At 42.2% G+C, this 22012-nt stretch overlaps 1 protein-coding gene across 1 annotated transcript in view; it reads left to right on the top strand.

The window, feature by feature from the left end:
- Positions 1 to 2864: 2864 nt before the first annotated feature.
- Positions 2865 to 22012, top strand: part of mafa (v-maf avian musculoaponeurotic fibrosarcoma oncogene homolog a (paralog a)) — an 80718-nt gene continuing 61570 nt past the window's right edge. Inside the window, exons 1-2 of the mRNA XM_022190326.2 lie at positions 2865 to 4219; positions 13827 to 13892. Coding sequence (XP_022046018.2) covers positions 3252 to 4219; positions 13827 to 13854 — 996 coding nt within the window. The 5' untranslated portion in view covers positions 2865 to 3251 and the 3' untranslated portion in view covers positions 13855 to 13892. The remainder of the gene's footprint in view (positions 4220 to 13826; positions 13893 to 22012) is intronic.

Genomic DNA, 22012 nt, shown 5'->3' with positions numbered 1-22012 from the left:
GAGGAGAAATGTAGTCGATGCCAACTGAAGTGATAATTTATCAGGAGTCAGTAACAACACAGTCATTTTGAATAAAGCGTATCTGAGCCCCATGCACAGTGAAAGCGTGGATCTGTCACCGTGTCACGTGCTTGTGAATTATCAATCCTGAACTTGAGGCCACCAGACTGAGGGAGCATTTGTGATGATATTTTCTGCAGTGCTTTAACAAATATACTCCTCAGTTTCGTGTGGTTGCTGTGGTTTTTCAAAAAAATCTCCCAGTTTTACAAGTCACTAAAAAGCCTGAAAAATGGTATTGATACTTTTAATCATATCGCGACGTTTCACATCTTTGAAAGACAACCTGCATTTCCCCTTCACTTCCTTGCATGAACGTCTTCCTTCCTGGTTTGATAAGTTCTCTTCACAGTTGCCCAGTCTCTCTCGATGTAGATCTCTCTCGGCTCTGCATCATCAATAACTTCAAAAGGCACAAAAGCAGCTAAATTAGGTTCGCCACTTTCTTCTGTCATGACTAATGAGCTCTCCCTTCGTTTGTATATTAGTCTCGCTCTGCTGTGGCCGTACCCCGGGGAACGGGCCACTGCTGTGCCGTCCCCAAGAACAGGTAAGCCCAAACAGATGACAAGGCAACAGAATGGAAATAGAAACAATAGGGTTTTGTTTGAATTTCATTTAAGCCACATGCACGGTGTCATACTAAGATACAACCAGATACATCCAGTGAGTTGTAATGACGATCATGTGTTTTGATTAATTTCTTTTATAAACATTCTGCTGCTCTTTCTTCTTCACCCATAATGATATTATGACAAAAACAACATACTTATTCTGTTTTCATGATTGTGTCTTCAATTTTTCATTGTTGACATGATAAATAGTGTCTGAAAGTGTGTTTGTGCACTAACCATTGACGGAACATGGACAGAAAAGAGAGTGTTGAGAGTAAACTTAAAACACTTCAGGCCGAAAGACACAAGCAGAGCGGTATTTTACGGACAGCTAATAAAAACTATTGGACTCCTTATGGTTGTGAAAATATCTGGTTGATTGGCAGTATCGTCTTGCCCAGCTTCTGGCTGCATGTGAAACCCAAAAACCTAAAAATACACATCGTTGCAAGGATGAGATCATACAGTTGGACAGAGGGAGAGAGAGAGACTGACTATGATTATAGGCTTTTGTCACAGGAAAGAAATGGTTATTTGTCAGCACCATGTCAAAAATGGCCACAAAAGAAATCAGCACCCTGACCGGCCAGTGAGACCGGGCCTCAGCACAACTTACGTCACTCTTCTTCCCAGGGAATTGCATTATTATTGAACAAGTAAACATTTATGGGTCATGGTTTGATCGTGTTTCGCCTATAGTGCCGATAGAATGAGATACAACTTATGGATTTACATCCTGTTGAGGGATTCAAAGGAGAAGTCAGATCGAATAAACAAGCATTCAGTGCTTCTATATCAGGCCAGAAACTGTATGTGTCAGTATCACGTCACACTGAAACGATTGCTGGCAAGAGTCTCTGTATCTTGCAGCTAAAATAAGTTGAACACATATAGTTGTTGACCAAAAAAAAAAATAAATTGCGGGGTCCATATGGGTGAATGTCTTATGGCCACTTAAGCAGACAGCACACAGAGTGATATGGAAAGCAGGAGTAGCCATACTGCCTCATGTTACTGTTGTACACAAGTCCATTAAAAGTAGGAGACCTCTGAACTGAGATAAAGTGCAATGTACAAGAGTGCTTTATATGACTCCTAACGAAACGCCTGCGCCAGGGCTGAGATAAAGCGATTTTTATGGCTGTTGGGCATAATATCTGTTTGCACCGAACACCAGGTTCACTGGCATTCACTTCCTCTGACATGATTCCTTCCACACGGTGAAAATGTGACTTTCTTACACAAGTCAGTCGAGATTCACAAGGAATACTGGTGTCTGCTCTTTAAGAAAACAAGGACACACCTAATGTGTACGTGCATGTGCTGCAAACTGCATATTTTCATCCTTTCCTAGCAACTTTTTACTCTTTGAAATGTGTGTAGATTGACTGGGAGGGGAACCCCTTGCACTGGCATGACCAAAAGGTGGCAGTGTTGAGTTTTATAATGGTGAGCGGCACGACAATCCACTTCAATCCACCGTTCATATTTTTGGTCAAAGTTACCACATGCCATTTACAATTTTATAAGTAGAGTGTAGTTTATATAAAGTTACTTGGACTATAAGATGAAGGGAATACTTGATACTGCAAATAATAAACTGCAGTGATTTTTGTAGGAAAACCAAGCAAAAATAAGGTGTGAAATTATTTTTTTCTAAAATGTTACAAAGATATAATACTATGTAGGACACGTAGGAAAATTGTCAAATACTGTCTACTTATGACAGCAGAAAGAGCTAAAATATGGGTGGCAGATTGTAGATCAATAGATTTGCATCACTTTATAAGTCTGCCAATCCATTTGTCTTAATATTTAATGTTCACTTTCTTGCTTTTCTCTAAATGCCCTGCATTGTAACTCCCGTGTTCGCGAATCTACAGCACACACGTTTCCCCTCAGTCCACTTCCGTCAAATGAGCTAAACTGGAATGAATCGCTGTTTCACATAAAAGCAAAATCGGAGATTAAAATCGGTGGCAAAATGAGCGTGTGCCAGCTGACAGTCAGCTGGTGGCCTTTGACAGTTGAGAAAAAAAGTTTTGTTTCTGGAGGCTACTAATATGTTAATTAGCTCTCGGAGTGAGCGACCCCATTGGCTCTTCGTCCGAGTCAATTTCCCATTTCAGCCTGACGTCAGGGCAGCTACAATGCTCTTAAACTCATCTGCTGTGTGATCCCACTAAAAAATCGCCCCACCAGTCAGCGGCTTCTAACGTAGCGAGGCAGCACTCACTACTCTCTGCTCTCGGCTGGTCTCCCTCTCCGCCTGCGTAATGTGCGCATGAAGAAACCCGTAAAGTGTTAAATGTTTGAAATACAAAACCGCCGAATTTCACATGCTGAGAAAGGACTTCGCTACTCGTGCGCGCGGCACTGCTGTGTCTGTGCACTAGACTCTGCAAAGAAAAACTCCGCACACGCCTGCAAGTCCGCGGCTGCAAAAGGGACGCAGAAAAGCTCATTTTTCAGTTTCAAGACAAACGCTTAAAAATCAAACTGGCTCACGTTCTACCCAACCAGCCCAGTTTGACAGCTGCTCTTCACCCCGTTTGGAGGACTGTCAGCAGCAAGAGGATGGCATCAGAGCTGGCAATGAGCAACTCCGACCTGCCCACCAGTCCCCTGGCCATGGAATATGTTAATGACTTCGATCTGATGAAGTTTGAAGTGAAAAAGGAGCCGGTGGAGCCCGATCGCAACATCAGCCAGTGCAGTCGCCTTATCGCCGGGGGATCCTTGTCTTCCACCCCGATGAGCACGCCTTGCAGCTCGGTGCCCCCTTCCCCAAGCTTCTCGGCGCCCAGTCCGGGCTCGGGGAGCGAGCAGAAGACACACATAGAGGATTTCTACTGGATGTCCGGTTACCAACAGCAGTTGAATCCAGAGGCGCTGGGCTTCAGCCCCGAAGACGCAGTCGAGGCGCTGATCAACAGCAGTCACCAGCTCCAGTCCTTCGATGGCTATGCCAGGGGCCAGCAGTTCTCTGGCGCAGCCGGAGCAGGAGGCACCATGGCCGGGGAGGAGATGGGCTCCGCCGCGGCGGTGGTGTCGGCAGTCATCGCTGCGGCAGCCGCTCAGAACGGAGGGCAGCACCACCACCACCACCATCACCACCACAGCAGCGGCCACCACCAGGCGCCCGGCGTCCAGTCCAACGGCACTTCTGGGACGAATCACCCACACATGCGCTTGGATGATCGGTTTTCAGACGAGCAGCTGGTGACCATGTCGGTGCGGGAACTCAACCGGCAGCTACGGGGGGTCAGCAAGGAAGAAGTGATCAGATTGAAACAGAAGAGGAGGACCCTAAAGAACAGAGGCTACGCGCAGTCCTGCCGGTTCAAGCGGGTCCAGCAGCGGCACGTCCTGGAGGGAGAGAAGACGCAACTCCTGCAGCAGGTCGAGCACCTAAAGCAGGAGATCTCCAGGCTGGTCCGGGAGAGGGACGCGTACAAAGAAAAGTATGAGAAGCTCATCAGCAACGGCTTCAGAGAAAATGGATCCAGCAGTGACAACAACCCTTCATCCCCGGAGTTTTTCATGTGAGTCTCGACATTATCGCGAAAAAAAAACTGTATCAGATGAGTTACTCACCCCGCTTAGAAAAAGCTTTCATTATGAAACTTTTTTTTCATTTTTTTAAAAAAAGAAATGGCGCAAAGCCTGCTTAGACCAAGAACTAATTTGTTTTTTGATTTTATTTTTATTTTTTTGAAAACAAGAATTTCCTCAAGTCTGCGACTGTTGTAGATTTGGAGGGTTTTGTCATCCGTGTTTTTTATTTTGAAGAGGCATGTTCAGAAACTTTCATCTACGTTTTTTTTTCTATCATACTCAGTATATTAGCCTGTTTGTCAAGATTTTTTTTCCTCCACCGCTGTTTATTAGATTTGCAGTGTTTAATTTTTGAAAGTTGATCCAACTTTTACGCCGCAGTATATGAAGTGTGCATGCAGGCACTCATTATATACTCCTGTGAAGTTCATCAACTTTTTTTTTCCTTCATAATTTTACTTTTGATCCAGTGTACAGATTCCCGTCAAACCTGCATCCATCGACAATGTGTTTTTGGTCTTTTTTTTTTTGTCTGCCAAACTTGGAGGATTGCGAGCCTGCCGTTTTGACGCCACCTCATCTCATGCTTTGTTTTTGTGTTGAGCAACAAAAAAAAAAGACTATATCGCCTATTCATTACAAACGTTGATTTTAAAAAGAGATGTGTTATTGAACTGACCCTGCATGCTGGACATGTATGGTTCTCGTTGTTTTGTTTTCTTTTTCTTCTTTTCTGTGCTTGAAGATGTCCTTTTTGTCGGATGACTCCAGCATGGCATTCATACTTCATTTTAAGGCCTTCCTCACTTTTTTGGGACAGCGACAAAAAAGTGACAGGACTCCTCACCCACCCACCCACCCACTCCCCCCCCGCCTCTGTAACCTATACAAGTGCATTTCAGCTGTGTTGAAGTGCACCACCATCGGCTGTCATTAGGCTGCAGCGAATGCGCAAAATGCATTCCTGCTGGAAGTTTGATCGGCGGGGATCCTGGTGCAAGAGGGGGGGAAGAGAGGAAAGAAAAAAAAGACTCCACCAACCCCCTCCTTTTCTTTTTATTTCCTGGAAGTTTTAGTCTGTTGCTATGCCTATATTGTTATTTAAAGATATTCCATTGTGCATTTGTCAAACTTTTCTTTTGAATAATTTTTAAAGCGTAATTTAAAGTTTTATAATCTTAAGTTGCTAGAGATAACATGTGCTACAGGTTGGAGCATATATAGATGACTAGGGGAATTAATAAAGAAGAAAAATGCATCTTTTTTAAAGGCATTGATTTAGAGAAATTGGCTCGGCTCCAATTTATACTATTGTGCAGTGCATAAAGAGCGCTTTTTGCAGCATGTGCTTCAAAGCCAAAGTGTGACGGAGCTCAGGTCTCCGCCACACTTTCATTAACGTATTTCCAGAAATAAAAAAAATAAAAAAAAGATTATTGGAAGATGATTCTCACAGTAGAAGGTAAATTGCCATGCTTTTTGGAAATGTGTTCCTTCAACCAACTATTTTGAACTGAAATGCACTAAAGAATAAAAATAAAAGCTAAAAATTCTCGCCTGTTGTCATGTGGAAGTTTCAGGAAAAAGTTCGTAATCTCTCAAGAAGATAAGTTTGACATTCTCGTGATTATTTTATTATCGGGTCAGGTGAGACTGTTGTATTTGTCTTAAACAAACTCAATATTTGCAAAGCAATAACTAATTATTATAATAATCAATAATGTCTGGACATTGTTAGATCGTCAGGGACTGTCACCCTGCATGTACAAAAACGAGGGAGAACCATTCGCCAAGAAATCTTGAGAATATGTTAATTAATCTTTCATCTTATATATAGTATATATATAAAATATATATATATATATATATATATTTTGCTGTGCAAAATTATTTCACTCACTAACCATATGTGATGTTCATATGTGCTCGTTTTTCATTTCATACAATTAAATGATATGCAATAAATGTATGTAACTGTCCTCAATCAGTTTCTCACTTTTCTTTTGACTTGTCCTGAAATTATTTTTTTGCTTTTGTCACAGTAATGAAACTCTAGAACAGCTCTGTTTATATTGGCTGCTGCTGCTGCCCTCTTTCTAAAATGTATTTTCCTCCATTACTTCTTTAATAGCGGGCCACCCTGAAACAATCAGAGGCATCATCTCACCAGTAGTTACTTATTGCAACACTTAACGAACCGATGAAGCAAAAAACCGAAAGAGCAAGTCAGGCTGACACGGTTCATTCATTTTAGCGCAGTGATGCTGCGCGTCAAAACGTGGAGATCCAAGTCCGGTGTTGCAGAGAAGTTAATGAAAGCACAAAGATTAAGACAAGCAGTGGCCTGTATGTGGTTGCACTTCTATTTGGATGCGCTAGTGTCCAATACAGACTCCGTATTTTTACTTCAAAATCTCCAAAATAACTGAATGAAATTTTTTTGAGGTCAGACTGATATCTTTTTTGTGGTCATTTCTGTTTCATTATTTTAATTACTTTTCCATTATTACAATCACTTGATTACATATAATGAAATATTCTCTTTGCAATGCCTATTTAAAATCTTCCAGTGGAGGGACTGCATCCTCATCTGTGTTTATGGAAGCCCAGTGTGGTTTCACATCTGATAATTACACCCTGTTAATTTTTCCTGTAAACTGTGACCTGTTATTAGTGTGAGTCTCTCTCTTAGCGTGTGTGTGTGTGTGTGTGTGTGTGTGTGTGTGTGCTTGTGTGGGTGTGTGCAAGCATATCTGAATAGGTGTGAATGTGAGCGTGTGTGTTTCCTTGAATGACGGTGTGTAATTATGACATCTCTGTGTGAACTTCTTGCGGTTTTGCATGCCCCACATTTGCAGTCACTTTGTCCTCCTTCATGCTCTCTGCTTGCTGATCTGTGTACGTCTGCTGTGCCCCCTCTCTGTGTTTTCTCGGACACTGTGTGCTCGCTGTCATTAGCATGTCATCGTCTGGCTTTCCCCCACTTTGCCCGGCTTTATCCTGTTTGTCAGTGGCTCTGGATGGTGGCCTAGAGCAGACATGCTCTGGGAGAGAAGGGGGGGGGGGGGGGGGGGAGTGCAGCGAGGGCACAGTCATGTCAGGCATGTGAGGGGGCGCTGGAGAAGGTGCCAATTTAAGTCAGCCACGGCGGTGAGCAGAGGAGGCTCCGCGCCACTGTACCCAATCTTGCATTTCAGTTGGTGTTTAGACATCTTATGCTGCCTCCCTTCAACAGAACGTCTGGGCTGCACCGGTGCATTAACGGAACACTTTTTTGTCTCAAACACAAGAGTAAAAAGTTCCTTTGTAAGTTCTGGGTTAAGGAACAGCCTTGTGGGCATCTTGTTTCACTGTTCCAGAACAATTTGTTTGTTGAAACAGGAAGACCCATGTGCCAAAATACACTTTGAAGAAGGTTCCTGAGGACAGATTCAATCTGGATTTGTCAGCTTTTTGCAACTTAGACACACTTTGCATTCGCACGGCTCTCTAGCAAATGACACACACAAAAGGCACCTTTTCATGAAAACTAACCCAACTGTCAGGGTGTGATCAAGTGTTAATCTAGATCACAAACAGCTATCTTTGCATGTATAAATTTCATACTTGTTAAATTTACAAAAGAAGGCGTCTCTGCGCCATCTGCCATTGATGATGTGCTACACAGCTCAGCCAAAAAAAGAAAGAAAGGAAGAAAGTAAAAAAAAAATTAAAAAAAAAGGTTAGTGTTAACTCAACACTTGTATCCCATCTGAGGTGAGGTGTGTGCTGCTGCTGTGGAGGCTGATGTGCCCAGAGTGAGGGGAGAGACTGAGACAATAGTCAGAGCTTGGGCTGAATTAAATGATTTTGCTGATGATTAATAGTGGTGTGGGCCACTGGCTCCTGCGATGTAGAGATGATAAATCGTGAGTGCAGCTCCGTGCAGCTGTGCCAGTGTTGGGTCTTAGCATGCACATACCATGCAATTTACAGCCAAGCCGCTCTCCTTCTTCCTCAATTTATCTAATTACATCTATCTGATCTAAGCAGTAGTGCTGCTATATTCTGATATTTCATATTAACCACAACAATGTATGGAATGACTTCAGGGAGGATAACTGTTTGCTTTTTCCCCCCTTTCAAAATACATGTTTCTGTGCTTGCCATTTCTAAGAGAAAATAATTTCTTCTTTTCTTAGGAGTTAGGCTTTGCTTCTCTGAAGGCCATATATTTGTGTGGTGGGTTTTTTGATGTGTTTTAAATGGCATGCAAAAATGAAAAATTGGTTTGTGTTTAAGGCTGCTTTGGTAAACTCTTAAACCTATTTATTCTGATTGTTTCCTCATTGGAATAGACCTCCAGTGTGCATGAAATAGATCTGCAAACACCACACAGATACTGGAAATGAAAACACACTCACCAGTCTACATGCAACAGCACATACACAGCCGTTAAGTGGCCTGCGTGGATTCGCTGCAGCTTTTTTGTTTCACACCGTGACATTCATTGTGTTTCTCTCTATTCTGGCATTTATACGACTCAAATACTCGAGTCTCTGAGCTAAATGACATTTGTGCAAAGACAGATCTAATTTGCAAAAAGATGTTTTCTCTTATATCTGTGGCACCAGTGCACAATGGTTATGTAAGTGATAAAATGATCGATCTTCCAGTGATGCACTCATGTGGAACGTTGGCGCTATGCGGGCTGACAGCATAAGATGCAGCACAATGTTCACTCAAGTAGCAGCATTGCCAGTTGACAGAACCAAAAACAAGGGCTGGTTGGGGGGTCAGAATTCTTGCAGGCTTTAGATGGTGCCAGAGGAAGGGCTGGAAAGGATGTTTGTGCTGCTGCTTTGCATTTGATTCTGTACGTCCCTACTCATCCCGGCCCATGCGAGAGGCCGGTCGGTACCCGCGTGCATAAAATGCGTCCTTGCATATGTAAATGTGTGAGTGCCTGTCTGCGCATGCATGTGTGAGTCTCTCTTGTTGTCTTTTGGAGGAGAGGAAGAGCAGAGGTCAAAAGTTACAGTGCACAAGGCTGCTCTCAAAGTCATTACAGTAATCCCTGCCCTGGGGAACTCTGGCTCATTTCCTCTGCCCAGAACCCTCTGAATGAGATGTACATGCACATCCGACATGGTACAGTACACAATAAATTCAAAGCTGCTTGCTGTCATTTTTTTTTACGCATTCCTGTATCCCACTACTGTCTTAGAGTCACACTCTAGTAGCACTCTGTTTGCTGTTTCAGAGGGCTTAAACAAAATGCATGACTTTAAAGTGAAAGTCACAAGTATTTCTTTTGCTTTAGCTATGTCAAAACAACATCATTAGCTAACGTGTCATTATAACTTTGCTCGACTTAGATGGCAGGTATTAAATATCTAAAAAGTGTTTACATGCAGCACAATTTCCATAAAATGGGCCGACATGGCACTTGGCTGAAGCCTGGCAAGTTTTGTTTAATGCCGGCAATTTCCACGCAGCTGACGAGAAAAAAAGATATCGAGTCACTGTCAGGTGGAAATAGGGACGATAAAAAGAAAGGGCTAACTTAACTAATCGCAGTAGTGGTATAATGGGGACTGTCTGCTTGTGTTTGTGGCACTTGTGATGAACAGTTAATATTACTCTCACACACATTATTCAAGCATTTTATTGTGGGCGTTGCGAAAACACAACAAAGCAGCCAGTAGCACTTAAGCAAAATGCATTGTTCCTCCTTCATAAATACCCACTGACTCAGACTCTGAGTGTTAAGCTGTGATTTTCAGTGTCAGTCTTGATTTTGTACTTTAATTGAGGTCGGTAGAGACAGATAACATCTGAATAATACAAAGCAATTTCAGTTTTGCTGTTTAAAGGATAGAGGAGAATAAAAAGATCAAACTGTGCAGCGAGAATTGTAAAAAACTAACTTTTTTCTAAACATTTGACACAAAGTTACTATTTTTTAAAATTTATTTTCCCTGTTATTTTGATCCTTATATCCTCAAGTCAATACACTGGTCATTTTCCTAAACATGCATGGCCACTGTTATCTGAATGTAAAATAATAAAAAAAGCATATTAAAACAGTTACAAGATTGAATTTAGTTTATGCAATACATGAAGCCGAGATTATCTCTCACAAATCAGTGTAAAATGACAAAGCATTCAGTGATTTGGTTCTGAAGAACAGCACTGCAGACGGAAGACTAAAGGATGTGCAGGGAGTTAACAGCAACAGCAGTCAGGTGTCTCGATGCTACCAGGTGGCAGCCACATCTGTGAATGGTCTGTCCAGATTCATAGCAGATACAGAGACAAAAAAACAAACAAACTCTCCTCTCACTTTACAGTGTAAACGAGAGGTACAGTGCAGACACACTCACTCGTTGAGAATTAAACGGACGTCAGGGATCAATTAAGACACTTACTTCATCAGAGTGTGCTTTGCTCTTTCTATACATTTCTTATGTTTTCTCAGGCAGAAAGCGCGCTCAGATAGACATTAAGCGGATACACGTGGTGTCATTAGAGAGTTGTCCTTGAAAGGCTGGCTGCAGGTTATGTTGGTAATGAGGTGGCATAGGGACTTACTGGGGTAATTTTATATGTCTGTAAATGGACCCAAACCGAGGGACTGTGACTTAAAGAAATGTAGCACCATCTCTCAGCTGTGCAAACGGACAGAGTAAAAAAAAAAAACATGAAATGAAAAAAAAAAACACACACAGTGCTTTCAAACTGACATGGTTGTCAAATTTCTATGAATTAAAAACTCAGATACATGATCAGCATCGCTCTACACACGTGGACAAAATTGTTGGTACCCCTCAGTTAAAGAAGGAAAAACCCACAATTCTCACTGAAATCACTTGAAACTCACAAAAGTAACAATAAATAAAAATTTATTGAAAATTAAATAATCAAAATCAGCTATCACTTTTGAATTATTGATTAACATAATTATTTAAAAAAACAAACTAATGAAATAGGGCTGGACAAAAATGATGGTACCCATAACTTAATATTTTGTTGCACAACCTTTTGAGGCAATCACTGCAATTAAACGATTTCTGTATTTGTCAATGAGCGTTCTGCAGCTGTCAACAGGTATTTTGGCCCACTCCTCATGAGCAAACAGCTCCAGTTGTCTCAGGTTTGATGTGTGTCTTCTCCAAATGGCATGTTTCAGCTCCTTCCACATATGTTCAATGGGATTCAGATCTGGGCTCATAGAAGGCCACTTTAGAATAGTCCAACGCTTTTCTCTCAGCCATTCTTGGGTGTTTTTGGCTGTGTGTTTTGGATCGTTGTCCTGTTGGAAGACCCATGACCTGCGACTGAGACCAAGCTTTCTGACACTAGGCAGCACATTTCTCTCCAGAATGCCTTGATAGTCTTCAGATTTCATCGTACCTTGCACACTTTCAAGACACCCTGTGCCAGATGCAGCAAAGCAGCCCCAAAACATTACTGAGCCTCCTCCATGTTTCACCGTAGGGACAGTGTTCTTTTCTTCGTATGCTTGGTTTTTGAGTCTATGAACATAGAGATGATGTGCCTTACCAAAAAGCTCCAGTTTGGTCTCATCTGTCCAAAGGACATTCTTCCAGAAGCTTTGTGGCTTGTCAACATGCATTTTTGCAAATTCCAGTCTGGCTTTTTTATGAGTTTTTTTCAGCAGTGGTGTCCTCCTTGGTCGTCTCCCATGAAGTCCACTTTGGCTCAAACAACGACGAATGGTGCGATCTGACACTGATGTACCTTGGCCTTGGAGTTCACCTTTAATTTCTTTGGAGGTTGCTCTGGGCTCTTTGGATACAATTCCAACGATCCGTCTCTTCAATTTGTCATCAATTTTCCTCTTGCGGCCACGTCCAGGGAGGTTGGCTACTGTCCCGTGGGTCTTGAACTTCTGAATAATATGAGCCACTGTTGTCACAGGAACTTCAAGCTGTTTAGAGATGGTCTTATAGCCTTTACCTTTAAGATGTTTATCTATAGTTTTTTTTTCGGATGTCCTGGGACAATTCTCTCCTTCGCTTTCTGTTGTCCATGTTCAGTGTGGTACACACCTTTTCACCAAACAGCAGGGTGACTACTTGTCTCCCTTTAAATAGGCAGACTGACTGATTATGAGTTTGGAAACACCTGTGATGTCAATTAAATGACACACCTGAGTTAATCATGTCACTCTGGTCAAATAGTTTTCAATCTTTTATAGAGGTACCATCATTTTTGTCCAGATCTGTTTCATTAGTTTGTTTTTTTAAATAATTATGTTAATCAACAATTCAAAAGCAATGGCTGTTTTTGATTATTTAATTTTCAATAAATTTTTATTTATTGTTACTTTTGTGAGTTTCAAGTGATTTCAGTGAGAATTGTGGGTTTTTCCTTCTTTAACTGAGGGGTACCAACAATTTTGTCCACGTGTGTATAAATAGTTTCTAGGAGTGTAAGTAAATTTTCCTACTCACGTAAATTTTAAAGGATAGTATTATGAAATGTGTTACAGGAAGCAGAGCAGTGTACACAAGACACTGACACAAGGTGAATTTAGCCTTTTAGAGAAGACCAATAATTAACATTCAGTGTCTTTCCTTGGCACCAACAGTTTACTGAAATGCCATAGCAGTGAATGACAGAGCATTTAAAGCAGCATAAATAACACTGCATGTCTGTCCCCTATATTTCTTTTGTGGGCACAGTTAGCACCCTTTTAAAATTTTCTTCAGAACCTTGATATCTGTCAATAAAGTATACACTTTGTGATTTAGATGCAATGACGTGTTTTTCTGCTGCAGCACTAACATCATCATGCTGCATCACAGCTGTCGTCCTGCACGTTCGATACACTTTGCAGACGTGAGTTATGTGGCATTTATTTGAAAATCCAGTGATTTAAAATTTCCTTCACTACAGCGTACCGGCAAAGCATTTCCACAACTGTCATTTTCCGTGGCGTTTTAAAGGGACCCAGCTTGGCATCAGCACACAGGGAGCTAAGAGCTAAGCTAATGCTTTTACTTGTGTAGCAACATTTATAGGGGATATGAATAACTATTTGGACACACCACAAGCACCATGCTTACTTATGTGTGTTTTATTGGGGGTGCTTATGAAAGTTTTAGTTATGAGGTAGTAAGAAAAGCAGACCTCTTCCTTCCTTTTTGGAACAATTAATTTTGTAATCTAGTGAAATAAGCAGGAATAAGGGCCCTGACAAAAAGCTGCTTTGCTTTTTCCATGTGATGGCATATTGTACGCTTAGATATTTTAGTTTTGTCTCTCCTGGTTACAGTGTTTTGATGCATGGGTTCTGCCTGTAGAATCTATTTGCATGCAAATTTTTACATTTCCCTCCGCATCAAACGCTTACTATGATACATGTACTGTATTTCTCCAGACAGACAAGGTGAGAGTGAATCTCACTCAAAATGGGTCTGCTTGTTTCTTTGTGATTGTCTGTGTGGGTCTGCGTGTTTGTGTGTGTGTGTGTCAGGCTGGCAGAGAGTGACACATGCAGAGGAGAAGGAGAGAAGGTGCGTATTTGCTTTGTTGTTCATTTATCCAATTCTGATATGTTTTGTCCAATCTTATCTGCTCCTTTAGGTCATCAAGAAAATTCCTCCATCTGTGATTTCAAGCTCCATTCTTCCGTGCCCTTGGATCCTGGAGGTAAAACACTTGATCTCATTCAGCTTTTTAATTTTTTTTCCTATTATTTTAACTTTAGAACTATGGTTGAAATCAGATTTGTCAAGTCTACATTAAAAATATCCCAGCTATATGCCAAATACCAAACATATTTATGATATATACATGATTATTATTGGTCATGAAATTTATATTTCCCTAATATATCACTTCACCAATAAATCCATATAACTAATTATGAATATTAGACTCTTATATTAAATAGAGAGTAGATAGAGTCACCACATATAGCACTGAGTGTTTTAAAGCATAATGCCTATGTCTGTTAGGCCTCCATAATGGATACATTATGCACCATAGCTTGTCAATTTAAATTCATATGCTAAAGAGCAAACACCTTCTCGATGTTGGCAATATCTTTTTCCATCACGTCGCTCTCTATCTCCGCAGTGCAAAAACTTATCATGGTATCTGTTTTCATTCCTTATTTTAATCCACACAGGAAAAATAACCCCACACATACGCACGTGTACACACACACACACACACAACATGTATATGAAGTTTTCAGTTGTCCCGGATCAAAAGCACAACCTGGAGATTATAGCCACTCATTCAAATGTAAATTGCATGTTAAGATTTTGTCTTTTGTCTCAGACAACAGCAGAGAGGAAGAGTGAAAAATAAGCTTCTAGGCTTGAAATCAATTCACACAGACAGAGGGGAACCTGGGCAAATGTATATTGCAAACCCAATTGTTCCTGTAATGGTTTCACTGATTGTTCCAAAGCAAACCTCTGCGCTGTGCTTGGTCATGACACATAAGAGAGAGAAAAGGTCTGAAAAGGCTTGTGTTCTTGACTTCCCACCGTCGTAAAGTAGAATATATGTATGTGTGAGTGCATGCGTGTGTACACATGTATTTGTATCTGCTGTTATTTACTTGATTGTGTCTAAGTGGGGCTTGGGATCAGTAGTTGGCCTTTCTCCAGATCCACTTAACTTCAGGAGGGGAAGCAGGACAAAAGCCATCAGGGAAGACAAGGACAAATCATCTTTAGATGAAGTGTTTTAAGTGCTCTGATTCTCCTCCCACGTCATCACTGTGAATTAGGTGCCCTCTGCTCACGGCTAAGGAGTGTCGAATATAAACAATGCCAAGGGAACGGATGTTAAATGAATGAAAGTGGAAAACCATGAGGGTGTCTATCTTAGTCGGCCTCGTAAATCTCAGTTCTCTTGCAATTCCGCCACGCTACACTGATGTTGTACGCTGACAACCTGCCAGCTGAGCTTAGAGGGGCTGCGTGCGGTGTGGTCTGGTCGATCCTGTTCTTAGCGGTTTCAACCATGGCAGACATTGCAGGCAGAGCCATGTCTTTGTTTTATGCAAATCCATGCATATGAGGGGGGTGGGGGGGGTGGGGTGGTGGTGGTGATGAGCAGTCTGGCCACGTAGCTCCAGGAGGACAAGCTGAGTGATGGAGACGGAGAGCCAGGTCTTGGTGTCCTTGCCTGGGGAAAGAGTGTCCTGACTCTAGCCTGGACTGCCTAGACACCATCAGGACACTGTGTCACTGCCTCTATCCCGCTAAGCCAAGAGAAAAAGATTTTTCCAGGCACAAATGTATTTACTTTGCGAGATGGGGAGTTGGTGTGGAGATAAACAGAGGTAAACATTGGTATGGAAGTGCCAGTGTGTCTAACCTGCAACTCGTGAGTGTGTGTGTGTGTTATAAAGGCAGGCGCATCTCAGGGGTTTGCCATGCAAAGAGACACTGGAGTTCAGAGCCCAGCAGGGAGTTGAAGGACCCAGAATATGCTGACAAAGATAAAACGCCAGGTGTGTGTATATGCACTGTAAGTGTGTGAAAGAGGCTGTGAGAAAGGGAGCGGAGTGCAAATATAGACCAGGGGAAAGCATGCTTGTGTGTGTTTGTGTGAGAGCGAACGTGTGCGATTACATGAGCACACTGTAAGAGGTAGGCAAGTCTACTAACCATGTGACTGGTGTACGGCAGGGTAGTTTGGGTGAACCACGTTGAAGCTGTATCACCTGCACACACCACATCTCATCGGAGCGATCAGTTTCCCGTCTCAGCAAGTGACTTACTGCCTTATGTCACTGTAGTTCATCTGTGTACTAAATTATGTCTTCTGAATGTTTTCAAAATAGTTCTGGTTTTCCCCCATCCTCTCCCGCGTAGCCCCCTCTCAGAGCTGCATGCTAACGGTAACGGTTGGTCAGAGGCTCTTCTGTCACAGAGAGCTCTATTTCTGGGTGCCAGGATGTTGGTCTCAGTCGCTGAGGGCAGATGAAATCGATCCAGATTGACCTGTCATGTGGAGGAGAAAATGAATGAGACAGAGGAGGGGTGCAGAGGCCACGGAGAGAAAGGGGGCAGTGCAGAAGTATAAAAACAACCTCCTGCTCCATATGGGTCAAAAGTCGGGGGATGATTTATTCAAGACTGGGTGTTATCCCTCCTTCTCCTCCCCTCCTCCTCCTCGCTGCTCCACCTGCCTCTCGGAAAGGAGTGAGAAACTGGAGACTGCTCAGAAGAAGCTGACTATATTTATCCTTGGTGACCAAATACACTGTGGTCTAACTTTAAAGTTAAAAATACAGATATCCATGTACAGTGAGACGGGCGCAGTTCGCGTCATCGCAACACACCAAGCACAAGTTTGGATCGAGTCAGACGGAAGAAAGAGTGCAAAGCAGCTTGTAGCATTCCCTGTTTGTTTGCTTTTTGCTAATATGATAACTGCATTCACTGAGTTATCCTGCATGAGTACTACAGGTGATTAAATTCATATGTGTAGTCATGAAGATAAAACCAACAAGACTAGTTTTACTCTCAATTGTGAAAATAATACTTTCCCCACAAAGAAACAATGAGAGAAACAAGCAAACAAACAAACAAACAGAGAGAAAGGAAGAGAGAGATTTATGGCTCCATTTGACTGTGAAGTGCTACTAGATTTAGCCCAGAGTGTTTGGGCAGAGCTCCACTTTGCTAATTATTTTCCTGTGGCAGAGTTCTCAGTGTGGCGCTCCTTTCTCGCTCTGAGAAGAGAGGCTCAGTGGTAAGTGCTTAGTCAGCCCGACTCTGGGTGTGAGATACTGTTGGGTCTCTGGTGGACCGCAGGGGAGGTGTAGCAGCATGGGACCAAACCCATCACAAGGTGAAGTCTTTGAGGTGAAGGCAGGCCCATCATCAACAATCAGTGAAAGGAAGTGGAGTAAAATATCGCTGCTGGAGGAAGTGAACGAGAGCTAGTATCTGTCTCATTCTGCATCAGCGACGAACATGTCACTCTTGGATTGTTGTGGCAGTTTGCTGGTTGTTTGTGGAGATGGCTGGGATGCCCCTGTTCTAATTGTCTATCAAGCCACACGATCCACTCATTAGCAATTAGCAAAGACACATGCACACGTCATTGTTTGTGTCTGTGAACTGGTGGTTTCTGACTTGAAAATCCTTGAACGTTCAGTCCAGATGAAACTGTCTGCATTCTGTTTCTCTTCCCCCTCTATTTATACTCCAATGTCAAACTTGTCCTTCTTTCTATCTCTACTCCTCTTTTTAGAGTGACACGCAGCTCCTCCTCTTCTGTCTGCCCTGCTATCCTCCAAATGACTCTCCTCCCAAACAAACTTACCTTCCTTCCCCTCGCCTCTGTTCCCTCCCTCCCTCCCTCCCTCACACTGCACCTGCTTCCCTCCCGCTCTCTGCTCCCTCTCCAAACGTCACTTTTCCCCTCCTCTCCTCCTCCACTTCTATTCTCCCCCTCGTTAGCTTGATGAATGGCTTCACTGCAGGGAAAGTGCTGATTTTCATCCCTCTGTCTGATTTCTGCTGGCTGTTATTAATTTCAAACACTCAGAGAAAAGCAAGTGAGTCAATAAATAAGGAAATGAACACACTTCATCCTGCCATACAGCAGCTCTCACAGTCATTCACCCAGGCTCCTCTGTGGAGGCCAAGTCTGCATTTATACTGATAGAGTTCAGCTCCGCTCTTGAATCACAACATGCCTCCATATTTTTTAAGGCAAGAACACAAGTCGGGCACTACCACTGCGTCATATCAGATGTTTCTGGAGCATTTTCAGCATCCGTTCGCCTCCCTCAGAAAAACAGGACCAGTGGGAGACAGAACAGTGCAAAGCAAATGGCTCTGAAGAGACATGAAGTGTCCTCTCACATCTTTCATCTTTCACACTAGTGCACCATTTAAGAAATGTATACAGGGAGTGACAATGGGAAGAGGGATAGAGAGGATGTGAGGGAAAAAAAAGGCAACGAGAAGCAGCAGCCAAACAGAGTTATTGCTGCACATTAAACGATGCTGTCCACACAGTGTGGCTGAGGCTGTATGTCTAAGTGCACATTACTTACATTCCAGGCTTAATGCATTTGTGCTTGCCTGTTAACGTCAAACACAAATAGCCTCCGAGAACAATGCAATTCTCTCAATTTCTTGCTGTCAGACAGGAACACTCGGACCAAAAGTTGTTATTCTCTATTTTATGTATTCAATTAAAATGTTAGGATATTTAATCAATCTAGGATCCCCGTAATGCATGCACAGACACTGATATTAAAGCCTAAGATAATATCACACTGTTTACAAAGTGTTAAGACAAACAGTCTGGTGGAGTATCCTATTAATACATGAGACACATACACATGTCCTCCGCTGCGTAGTCGGTGCTCTGCAGTCACCAGGCTTATGTTTCTCCTGGCAATTAAAAGAATATTTGGTATCACACTAATAAACATGCAGACTTCCTTAATTGGCTGATATATTCCTGACAACTCACTAATCTATTGATTTCAGCTTTGTAGGGCTGTCCTCCTGAATCAGTGCACAGCACAAATATGTGTCTGTGTGGAGCAAATGAAACAACTCAGTTTTTATATAGCACCCAACATAGCATTTGATCCAGTCTACTTTACATTAAACACAAGACATACAGATTGAAGAAAATACTTCTACTATCATTAGAAACACTATTAATAATACCGACAATAAAAATCATTATGACCAACATCATCATTCTAAAAGAACAAAGTCACAAAATGCATACTGAGACAACACAGGGCTTACATGGGGTTCGGACAATAGACAGTGTATAAAAGATGGACGTAGTTGTGATGTTACCCGCTAGTTTGTTGACAATTGTTTTCGGGCCTTAAGTTTGGCATGAGACTACTGCCAACGTGTGAGAAGTGAACCTAACTGAGAATCGAAGGACATTACGCATGCTGATGTGTTGATGATCTGTCAATCACAAAATAACCCCGCCCTAAAAATATCCTGCTTTATAGCATATTTTACTCTAAATTGGGCCATACTTTACAAAATGATGTCATGCTGTTTTGAATTAGGTGTAAAACTAGCAAATGAGACTATAAAGTCATTAGGAAAATGTTTAACGAGGGAACAAATTAAGAGAGAAGTAGGGTCACTTTCTCATACACCTTTATACATTCTTTTTGCAACCAGAGGAGTTGCCACCTACTAGCTGTTAGATAGAATGAAAGTTTACAGGTGACTGGACAAACCATTTCTCTATCGCTGGATAACTTTAATTAATCAGAATAATTTACTATATGACAGTAGAAGAAGGAAAAAGAGTAAAAACAACAACAAGCTGCAGCCTGAGGAGCTCTAAAAGCTGGTAAGTCATCAGTGTAACGAGCTGTGTGGTTAGCATTTTGGTAAACGATTCTAGCATCTGTGTGACGAAAATTTGATATAACTAAAGCTATAGCAGCATTTGTTATCATCTCTTCTGGAGCCGCCACTGTTGTTTTTGTACAAATAGTTCCTTCTTGTTGTCTTCACCATGTTGTTACATCTAAAACAAAGCTGCCAGTAGTTCCTCATAGGATGTTGACTAATCTAGGCAACTGGGGCTTCCACAAGCATCAAGTTTAAAGCCTGGATTCTTACATGATCTTTTGATCTTGCAAGGCCAATTGTGAGGAAGGAAGAATGAAAATGATGGAAGACTAAGTGTGAAAATAACTGGGCATTGCGTTTAGAGAGAGACAAAAAGAATAACATCATTGAGAAAAGTGAGTGGGACCTAACGTCAACTTTACCAAGCAATATAGTCTCAGAGGGCCTGTTTCAGTCTCCATAGACTGAATGTACAGCATGCTAGAATAATTACTGATAGTTGAGAAAGATGTAAAAACAATGTCATAGTTACACTTTTTTAAGTTCTTCTTTTTTTCTCGCTTTGCAGACCTTGTGAAAGACGTTGTGTCCTGTTACAAAGAAGTACAAATCCCAAAACTGATACAAATGTCACTGATGGAAATATCCCATTGAGTTTCTGTCATTCCTCATTTAATCTATAAATACACAAAATATTCTGAAAGCTGAGGAAAGAGGAGGAGAGGAGAGGAGAGGAGAGGAGAGGAGAGGAGAGGAGAGGAGAGGAGAGGAGAGGAGAGGAGAGGAGAGGAGAGGAGAGGAGAGGAGAGGAGAGGCTGTATTAGTAGTAGCTGCAGGGGTAGTGGAGCCTGTATGTCTACTTCATGGCTCTGTGAGCGCAGACATAACTATTGTGTTTACAAGGCTGAGTTGCTCTTACTGTTAAATTATTGGGGTGGGGGCGTGTTAAAGGAGGAGGAACAGAGGGGGAGGGGTGGGGGAAGTAAATATTTGTCCCTCTCTCTCATAGTTCTGGTTAACCAGGCTGAGGAATGCTCCTTGCATTTTATAATTACAGAGTTCGGGCAGTGTCACCCTTGGAGAGTACATGGCCTCAGAGACCTGATAGAGGAGGGCTCTCTGTAGACTCTGGGTCTTAAAGCGTTGAGGCTGGAGGGCGGCACACTTCTGTATGTCAGTATACTGTCAGAGAGGCATGTTCCGTTAATGACCATGTGTCAGGAGGTCACTCTGGGAAGTGAAACACAGGCATGCCAGGCAGGACCACACTGTCAACTTGTTGGTCACTTTACTGTCGTGTGTGTGTTTTTTCCTCTTAGATTGGAAGGGTGTGAGACCCCACGGAAAGAATGTTGTGGCAAAGATGAAACAAAATTGAATAAAAACCCACACACTTTCACTGAACTGAGAAAACTTTGTCTTATCCCTCACACACCCAACCGCTTTTATTAAACATACACAACATCTTCGCCGCCCTACAGTGCTCTTAGTATTTTCTTCCTTCTTCCTCTCTGCGACCTGGTCATTAAAGGAGAGTGATGAGTTCACAGCTGATAGTGTCTGGTTGCAAGGAGCGGGGAACAGTGTAGGATGACATTATCGGAAGCGGCTGCATATAGATGCTAAGACAAAAAAAAGACACAAACAGAAAGAGAATACTATGGCGTACTTCTCTCAGTATAAACTTCTGTCTGCTTGGATTACACTAATGACCCCTGACAAACCATAATAAGACACATGCATCTCTATGGATACAAGCCATGACCAAAGGAATGGGGCTCTGTGTTTATTTTCCAAGCTGACATTCTGCAGTATTAGGCTTGTTAGAAAAAAAAAACTACATCATTACTTCCCTGTTGATCTTTGACCTAATAGGTCAACACCAACACACACACAAAAAACTAAGGATAGAAGCAAATGTGTTCTCAACGTACAACCTCAGTATGCCACAATTGCCATAAGTGAGAGGGATGCGAAGGCAGGGTGATGGAGAGGGACAAAGCTTTCCCGCCGTCCCTGCGGCTGAAGTGGAATAGTTGTGGTGACGGGTTGTGACAGCTGAGGGAGCGAGGGAGCAGGAGGGGAGTATCACTCCAAAATCCCCAGGAAACGGAGAGGAGGAAAGAGTAATTTAGGATGAACTGCCTGCCGTATGCTCTCTCAAGCAGTCTGGTTTCGTTGTCTTTCGCGCTTTTGGACAAATGCACAGGATTGCGAGTGAAGAAGTCCTTTTCATTCTGACACACACATACTATGGGTTATAGATATTTATTGTAGGAATTCTTTTATTAACTCTCCAGTCACTACAGTATCATAATGATTCAGCCAATAAGTATTAATACTGGCTTCTTGGCAGGATCCCTTGGGTCAAAATTAGACATACGTCAAATACATATGCCATACCAGAATTAGATGCACACAGGACCAGCACACTGACTCATTTCC

This window comes from Acanthochromis polyacanthus, chromosome 2 (assembly GCF_021347895.1).
Source record: "Acanthochromis polyacanthus isolate Apoly-LR-REF ecotype Palm Island chromosome 2, KAUST_Apoly_ChrSc, whole genome shotgun sequence".
NCBI lineage: Eukaryota > Metazoa > Chordata > Actinopteri > Pomacentridae > Acanthochromis > Acanthochromis polyacanthus.
Note: the sequence above shows the minus strand (reverse complement) of the source record. Positions and strands in the feature narration are given on the sequence as shown.